The sequence below is a fragment of the Vicia villosa genome, linkage group LG2, assembly GCF_029867415.1.
Source record: "Vicia villosa cultivar HV-30 ecotype Madison, WI linkage group LG2, Vvil1.0, whole genome shotgun sequence".
Taxonomy (NCBI): domain Eukaryota; kingdom Viridiplantae; phylum Streptophyta; class Magnoliopsida; order Fabales; family Fabaceae; genus Vicia; species Vicia villosa.
The window spans coordinates 51,182,008-51,191,555 of NC_081181.1; the positions used below are offsets into that span (position 1 = coordinate 51,182,008).

General features: G+C 32.9%; 1 protein-coding gene across 1 annotated transcript; it reads left to right on the forward strand.

Moving 5' to 3' along the window:
- The first annotated feature begins 210 nt into the window (after positions 1-210).
- LOC131649052 (uncharacterized) lies at positions 211-2,690 on the forward strand. Its single transcript, XM_058918799.1, has 3 exons — positions 211-1,617; positions 1,663-1,935; positions 2,007-2,690. The coding sequence occupies exons 1-3, from the start codon at positions 211-213 to the stop codon at positions 2,688-2,690; spliced, it is 2,364 nt and encodes a 787-aa protein (XP_058774782.1).
- Positions 2,691-9,548: the final 6,858 nt, after the last annotated feature.

Below are 9,548 nucleotides of genomic sequence, written 5' to 3' on the forward strand. Positions count from 1 at the left end.
TATAACTTACTCCAAATCTAGACCATTGATTCTTCTCAATCTAATGGTTAAAAATAATAAGTAATAGTTTTCTCTCTCCACATTTAATTACTTATTATTTTTAACCACTAGATTGAAAAAAATCAATGGTCTAGATTTGGAGTAAGTTATAATAACTTACTCCTGGAGTAAATATAACCCTATATTAGCATCGTATTTATTTGAGAAGCGATGAACCCTCTGCTAGGGTTTGTCCAACCTGGTCAACGAAGTGATGACAAAGAAGATCCACAAGAGAGAAGCACCAAGAAGTTCAAAGGGAAAGGTTTAGATGGTGATAATGAAGGAGGAGGGGACGTGCAAGCTGGAGCGAAGCAGGTGACCTCTTTCAAGGAGCTTTTGATGGGCTCATCATCAATGTCAAAACAACGATCTGATCGTGCAGTGACTGACGTCTTAAACACAGATTTAAGCGGGGAGATGAGAATAACGGAACACACTATTGGTGATTATGAATGCCCAGAAATCATTTTATCTGAGAAAGCAGAGGAGAGGATCGCGGGGCCTTGGAGGAAGGGAGTGATAGTTAAAATGTTGGGGAAGCGTATTGGATATAAAGCTCTGGAAAACCGTTTGAATCAGATATGGGCAAGACATGGAACTCTAAGTATCGTTGATCTAGGAAACGACTATTCCACTGTCTCCTTCACAAGTGATGATGATCAGTATGTGGCACTTATGGAAGGGCCTTGGCTGATCTATGATCATTATCTTTCAGTTAGAGAGTGGAAACCCAATTTCTTCCCATCAAGTGATGCAATTGAACAAATAGCAGTTTGGGTTAGAATCTCGGGCCTCCCCCTTGAATACTATGATGCGCGAGTCTTGGCTTTCATTGGCAACAGAATTGGATCAACAGTTAAAGTTGATAGGAATACTCTAAGCATTAAACGTGGTAAATATACTAGACTGTGTGTGCAAGTGGATCTCACCAAGCCTTTGCTGGCCATGTTTGCTATTAAAGGACGACACTACAAAATAGAGTATGAGGGCCTCCATCTATTTTGTCTGTCGTGCGGCCGTTTTGGTCATAACAAGGAGGATTGCGGTGAAGTGAATGTTAGGCAGGAACCATGTTTAGATGGGCAACAGCGGAAGCAGTCGTCCAAAGAAGGTACAGATGGGAATAATGAGATTAAAGCAGACGGCCCATGGGTGGTGGTTCAGAAAATCCGAAGAAATAAGAAAAATAAGCAACCTGAGATTAAAGACTTCGTGAGGAAGGTGGCCGGAATAGCAACCGGAGGAATTCCGGTAGATTTCAATGGCATTAATGGAGGAGACAAAACCAAGGGGTCCAGATTTATTGTTCTTAATGATAATACTCCCGCTATGGAAATTCCCGATGTTGGCGACAATGACTTGGAAGTTAATGATGGGGAGGAAATAATTTCCATAATTGGAGATTCTCAATCTCTTAACACGCTCGGGCCACGAACAAAACGGAAGGAAAAGAAACGTCTAGCAAAAAAAGTAGTTACACAAGTGACACGTGGGATCAGTAAAGAAGGAAAGAAAGTAGGACTTTTTGGAAAGTCTAAAGCAGCCTATGAGAAACTTATGGAGAATGAGGGAATCGTGGGTGGGGTGGTTGGTTTATCCTTGGGCGAAAAAATTTTGTAGAGCCCCCTTCAATCCAATTCTATTGGGCCAGTTAAAAGGCCCGATTTCCCTCTTCCTAATATTGGGCCGCAACAGTCTAATGCCCAACTTATTTTGGATGAGGTCCATAGTCTCACATCCAGCCAAGTTGAGTTAGCCTCTCCAAAGAAACCTCCAGATGCAGCAGTATCAAGTGATGGTAGTGGGAAAAGAAACGACAAGGATGAAGCAAGAAGCGAGATGGAGAAAGATGTCTCTGATATTGAAATGGTGGAAGAGACACCGGTACAAATGGTTAGCGGTGAGCAAGATTTTCAGTAATTGTCTCCATGATAGGTACATTTATTCATAAAATTATGATGTAGAACTGTAGGGGTGCTGCTAGCAAAGCTTCCAGAAGAGTTTGTTATCAATATTTGCAGAATGTCAAGCCAAGTATTGTGGTGATTCTGGAGACTCGTACGAATCCAGCTAATTTAGCTAAGATTTTTAAAATTCTGGGATTTGATAGTCTAATTGGGTCTGAAGTCCAGGGTTACGCAGGTGGTATTGCTTTGGCGTGGAATTCTAGTAAAGTCAAGGTGGAACTTCTGAAGCGTCACTTTCAGTTTCTCCACCTGAGACTCAACCTCGATAGCGGGGAGGAGTTTTTCTTTACTCCCGTCTACGCCAGTCCCAGGAGTAGTGGCCGAACAGAATTGTGGGAAGAATCGTTACAGCTTTCGCGACACAATAATCAGAGCTGGATTGTGGGAGGAGACTTTAATGACATCCTCAAGAGTTCTGAGACGAAAGGAGGAGCCCCGGTCTCTAAAAGAAGGTGTGATTTGTTTAAGGATCGAATAGATGCTTGCAATCTCTTGGATCTGGATTCGGTTGGGCATCGCTTCACATGGAAAGGGCCAATCTTTCACGGTGGAGGGCGAATCTATGAAAGGTTGGATCGCGTTCTTAGCAACGATAATTGGAGGCTTCAGTTCCCACAGGGTTTTGTTAAGGTTTTTCCCCGTGTGGACTTTTCTGACCACCATCCTATTGTTCTCCAATAAAATAATTTTTTTTAAACATAATAACAATATTAATACAATTTAGTATAAATAATAAATAACAATGTACTCCATCTGGTCTCAAATATAAGCAAAAAAAAAAAAATCTAAGGTTTTAAATATAAGCAAAAAAAATCTATAATTATTACATTCAATGTCACTATACCAAATATATGCCTATAATTTTTTACATTTTAATGTTGGCAATGATTTCCAAATCAACAAATAGGGGTAAAGTTAAAAAGAGTGTAAGAATTAAATGCACTAAGACACTCTTCTTAAATGGTGAGTTTTTTTCGTAAATTTGCTTATATATGAGACCGGAGGGAATAGTAATTTAAAAACAAATATTATTAAATTGATTTAAACTTAATAATATTAATACAAAATTTCATGCATTCCATTTCATACAAATAAATAATCATTGACGACCCAAATTGATTAATAAAAACGAAATTAATTAATAAAAACGAAAAAAAATATCTTTACTCCGGAGACAGAGGGGGCCCACCATGTCTCCAATTGATTTGGCGACATGCTTCACAAGTCAGAGGGGACCCGCCATTACTCCATTTCATTTGAAGACATGGTCACAAGGTGTGGCAATCCGGGAATTTTATTTCAACTTGTGGAAATTGGGGAATTTCATTTCAAGGGTGTGGCAATTGGGGAAAAAATTCCTACGCTGATCAATTGTGTTTTGTTTAAATTCTATCAAGCTAAAAGACTGTTATAGCCCCTATTTAACACCATTGTTAGATAATGATGCAGCCAACTACTTTCAGCATGTAGATTCACAAAATCAAACCAACCTCAAGACACGTCTAATGCAATAGCAATGTAGTGATATTTAACCACTGAATATTCCAAATTATAACTTAATAATCCATAACAGTGTACTTAAATTAAATTATACTTCAGTTTATAACCATCAAGCTTATTGTTCCAACTACAGCAGAAAACAGCAAGAATTAGTATTAACATACTTTCATGTTTTCAATACTTTTCTCAGGAGACTTTTAAGCATCATGAAATACATAAATATTGATGTATGCGACATAGAAAGCTTCCTTAATAGATGGATCAAGCTGCAAAAATAAAGAAAAAAGATTTTAAACGAGTTAACGCGGCTCACATGTGGTCGATCAAGTGTTAGACTTGGTTAATAGATATATCAAGTGCCACAAGTGATTAACCATCAGCATAATTTTGCTAATCACAATTATAAATGTGACAAATCTTAATTATAAAAAACTCAAATCTACAAATAGTTAGAACACCTAAATCACTGCTAATAAGTAATAATGTTCAAACTCTGTTTAATCAAGTTCAACAGATGGTTATGAACTTAATGACTTAAAAGTTAAAACGCATATTGCACTGGAGTGGATAACAGAATGGAAAATTCAGCCTCATGACTTCACCTGTACCAGCCTAACAAAAAGATCAAACTGAAAGCTACATCGAATTAGCTAATATGATACCAACGCAGGCCTTGGGATTCATCCACCACTGATTTAATTTTTAGCCAGCTCCACGAATACAATTTCACATCTTCCTGTCCATATATTGTGCTTAATCCCAAACCAGCGTCAAGAATTAGTGAGAAAATTAAGTTACTGGAAAGACTGAAAATAAGTTAGTTAGCTTGTGATATCACGACTTCCAAAAACTCGAGTCAGTAACAATTAAAAAGATAAGGAAAGTGGGATTACACATGAAACATGTAGTAATATTACTTGGGCTACAACTTGTTTACATAACTAATGAACAACTGCATCATTCATAATAACCCCTACAGGATATTAAGAATATATATTATAATCATTACTTTAGTGACAACAATCAAGAAAGGCCAAGAAAAAGTTCAAATCATGTAGAATAGCTCTTAGGCTTTTACCAACATAACTTCATACAAGAAGGAGAAGGCACAACTTAGGCTTTTGTGACATTTCATTTCTTGAATAAGAATAAAGCTATTAAACTAAAGCTAGAAGTCTGCAGCTGACATGACTTACAAAATAGCCCTTCCTTTCGTAGCTTCAATAATTCATAGTTATTAACCAAAAGTTAAGCATTTATTTAAAAACTTTAAAAATCACAGTGTGTTTTCATGACAATGCAGAAGCAAAAAATTTGAAATATCTAATTATATAATATAAATACAAATTTGAAATATTATGGACTATCATTACTTTTTGGCTTTGAGAATTGGATGATAACATGATCCTTATAGATATTGACCTCCTTAATTTGAGGGGTGACATTCACCCCAATTCTCTTCAGGGTGCTGTGAAGCCTTTTGTCATTTGTAGTTCTGTAGTTGTTGTCTTGTGGACAACCGTCTTCTTTCTAAGGTAAACAGAAGGCAAAACATCAAGAGATAATTTAACAGATAATTTAACATAACAAAAGCATTAAGGATATACAGCAAAATAAACTTTTTCATTAGAAATATAAAAGTATTATCAAGAAATGGAGAAAGAGATGATATGTATAATATCTATAGCTCAAGTCAACATATGGCTAGTGACTCCAAAGGCAAATATTATGTGCATTATCAAGAAATGGAGAAAGAACTGTTATGTATAATATCTATAGCTCATGTCAACATATGGCTAGTGACTCCAACGCCAAATATTATGTGCATCAAGTTATATTAGAAAAGACCAAAATTAAGTTTTAAAAATAATTCTTCTACTACTAAACCTACTGACCACAATTGCTACCAAACCTACTCACCACAACTGCTACTAAACCACAATCTAAAATGGACTGTCGAAAGCTAGCATAACCAGAACTTATACAAAAAACTCTTATATGCTTCGAGCACACCTGATGCTTCAGCAGACAACCAAATGATATCGCTCAACACTGACAAGAGCAGCTTGCTAAACCTGCTAAGCCACACCAGAAAGGCTACTGCTAGAAATATCCACCAACACAAAGGATTCAAAAGAGAAGTATCTCCATATTAATTGGTAAATGTTTCTTCACCCAAAATAGACCTGAGATAGAAACTTTAGCACAACAGTTGCTACACAAAATTGATGATGCGCATGTAACCCTGGAGACGCCTCCCAGATTAACACCCCCCAACGGAAACCAGCCAACACTAAACCAATAACTTGATCGGGTCAAAACCCGACTGCAGACAAAGGATTACTAAATCGGCCCTACAAGAAACAACTACAACAAAAACGAAGGCAATCCTATACCAATCATAATAAGTAAAAATATAACAATTAAAATCATTCAAATCTCACTTCCTCTAGAAAAGAATGGCAACGTTGAAATATGCATTGAAGTTGGACTTGGCTGCGGTAGAATGCATTTTTCTAAAAAGACAATAGATTACAAACTCACCGTTACTTTTCGGAATGAACTTCAAGAGGGTAAAAAGTAAAACGTACACAACCCATTATTCATATCCCTTTAAAAAGAACGAAACTGGTTGGTTCTATGAAATTTGAAATTGATGGTTGATCGGAAAATTATAGCAAGTGCACTATTTTCTCGATGTACTAATAATTGGGGTTATCCCCAGTGTCGATCTCTTGAGGACTGCGCAGAAACTTAAGTGTTTTAACAAATTCAATTGAACAAAAACTCCTTGGTTTGTTTCAATGTTGTTTGCAAAATTATAAAATATGAATTAAAAAAATAACAACTAAATAAACTTGTATTAGACAAATAAGAAAGTAATGCTAGGGGATTGTGTATGAAATTCCTTATAATAACAATACTCTTAAAATTAGTCAGATCATCACTAATTCATATCATCACCAGATTTTGAGTGAGACTTTCCAAAATTCCTTTAAAGAAAATCATTTAATTTTTCTTTTATACCCAAATTCCTTCGTGGTATAATAAAAATACTAATCTCTTTGTTTCAACAGAAAACTTACGGTTACAAATCTATATCTCAATTCCTTGATTAGACAGATTTATATTTTTATACAAAAGCATTAACCTTGGTTTTCCAACCTAACGTTAACCATAAATCAAAACCTTATTTTCCAATAATGGTTTGCATTAAGAACACTATATAAAAAGATGATAATGAAAAAGTTATGAAATTACTAATAAAATAAGCAAATCTACTATCTAACATATATTAAAAGATTGACCAAACTCCCTAAATTGTCCTTTCCTCGAAATAAATTTACACTACAAAATGGACATTTTAGTAACTAACAAAACAACCCTTCACCTTTTTATCTTTTGCACCAAGTGTTCCACTCTTATTGGTCCACCAACTTTCTACAACATAATACACTACCTCATATTCTCTCTCCTTATAAAGTACAATTTCAATTGAAAATATAATATAGTTGCATGTTTATGATTATTATTCATTTATAATTGAATCATTCATTTTAAATTTACATATTTTTAAATATATTTTATACAATATTAAATAAATTTACATGATATTAGGTTGTAGTTTACGGGTCACTATCAACATAATACATATTTTATTTATTTATTTATTTCAAATGTTAAAATTTTGTTTATTCTTTTTCCGACTCATGGATCAATTTTTTTCTTTGCTTAATTATTTAATAATTAAGTAATTCATTTTATTGTCCTTTCCTCAAAATAAATTTACACTACAAAATGGACATTTTAGTAACTAACAAAACAACCCTTCACCTTTTTATCTTTTGCACCAAGTGTTCCACTCTTATTGGTCCACCAACTTTCTACAACATAATACACTACCTCATATTCTCTCTCCTTATAAAGTACAATTTCAATTGAAAATATAATATAGTTGCATGTTTATGATTATTATTCATTTATAATTGAATCATTCATTTTAAATTTACATATTTTTAAATATATTTTATAGAATATTAAATAAATTTACATGATATTAGGTTGTAGTTTACGGGTCACTATCAACATAATACATATTTTATTTATTTATTTATTTTAAATGTTAAAATTTTGTTTATTCTTTTTCCGACTCATGGATCAATTTTTTTCTTTGCTTAATTATTTAATAATTAAGTAATTCATTTTATTGTCCTTTCCTCAAAATAAATTTACACTACAAAATGGACATTTTAGTAACTAACAAAACAACCCTTCACCTTTTTATCTTTTGCACCAAGTGTTCCACTCTTATTGGTCCACCAACTTTCTACAACATAATACACTGCCTCATATTCTCTCTCCTTATAAAGTACAATTTCAATTGAAAATATAATATAGTTGCATGTTTATGATTATTATTCATTTATAATTGAATCATTCATTTTAAATTTACATATTTTTAAATATATTTTATAGAATATTAAATAAATTTACATGATATTAGGTTGTAGTTTACGGGTCACTATCAACATAATACATATTTTATTTATTTATTTATTTCAAATGTTAAAATTTTGTTTATTCTTTTTCCGACTCATGGATCAATTTTTTTCTTTGCTTAATTATTTAATAATTAAGTAATTCATTTTAAATTTATTTGTATAATGTATTTTTTTTAATTTTAAAAACATAATACACTACCTCATTCTCTTTCTCTTTATAAAGTACAATTTCAATTGAAAATATAATATAGTTGCATATTTATGATTATTATTCATTTATAATTGAATCATTCATTTTAAATTTACATGTTTTTAAATATATATAATACAATATTAAATAAATTTACATGATATTATGTTGTAGTTTACGGGTCACTATCAACATAATACATATTTTATTTATTTCTTCAAATGTTAAAATTCTTTTTATTCTCTTTCCGTCTCATGGATCAATTTTTTCTTTGTATAATTATTTAATAATTAAGTAATTCATTTTAGATTTATTTGTATAATGTATTTTTTTTAATTTAATTAGCATGATGAAAAATGTATTTATCTCACGGGTCACTAACAAGATAATATTTATTTTAATTAATCAATCATTATTTTAATTCAAGAGACAAAATCTTTATTTTTAAATATTAATTTTTTCTCCATCTCACACTACAAGAAAAAAAAAGTTTTGTGACATATAGGTTGCGACATAATTTTTTAAAAATATGAAACATTTTACGACGGTTGTAGGCCCAACTGCCCTTAAAAGAAATTTGCGACGGTTCAACAACGGTCGCCCCCAAATATATTCATGATTATTATTTGAAGATGCTAAATTACTACATTTTTTTTAGTTATTTACACAATATCATAATTAAATTACCCATCCTCAAAATATATGTTGTTGAAATTGCAAAGGCATTGTGAAATTGACTATGAAAATCTTATTAATAATTTTTTTTTCTAATGGTTAATTTTCATTTTATATATACAATTTGGTCAAACTTTTTATTTCATATTTTTTTCATATCATTCAAAAATACTACACCATAAATAATGCACCCGTGCGACAGCACGGGTCTCTGACTAGTTGTCATTACAATAGGAAATCAGGGACACTCCCTAGCATTGGGGGGTTTAGCCTCTCATGTTCATGAAATTAAAAACAAACATAGTGAAAGAGAAATTCATTACAATAGAATTAGGATGACTTTGATCTTCAATAGTTTCCGCGGTTGAGAGATCTCCGTTTTCCCAACAATTGCATGTATCTGCTCTTCTCCCAAATTGTACGTTAAAAATCAATATTCAATTCTCCAGGATGCCTCCTTTTCTTGAAAAATAGGTTTAAGTAGTGATATTGTGTTTCCATCTAGTGCAGAATGACAAAATTGCCCTTAATGAGTCCAAATTGAGCAAACAGCAAAAATTCAGCATTTCTACACATTCACGCTGACACGGCCGTGTCAAATGACACGGGCTGCCCGTGTCAACTTCTGCCCACGCCCTTCTCTTGCTGTTTACATGACACGCCCGCGTCAAA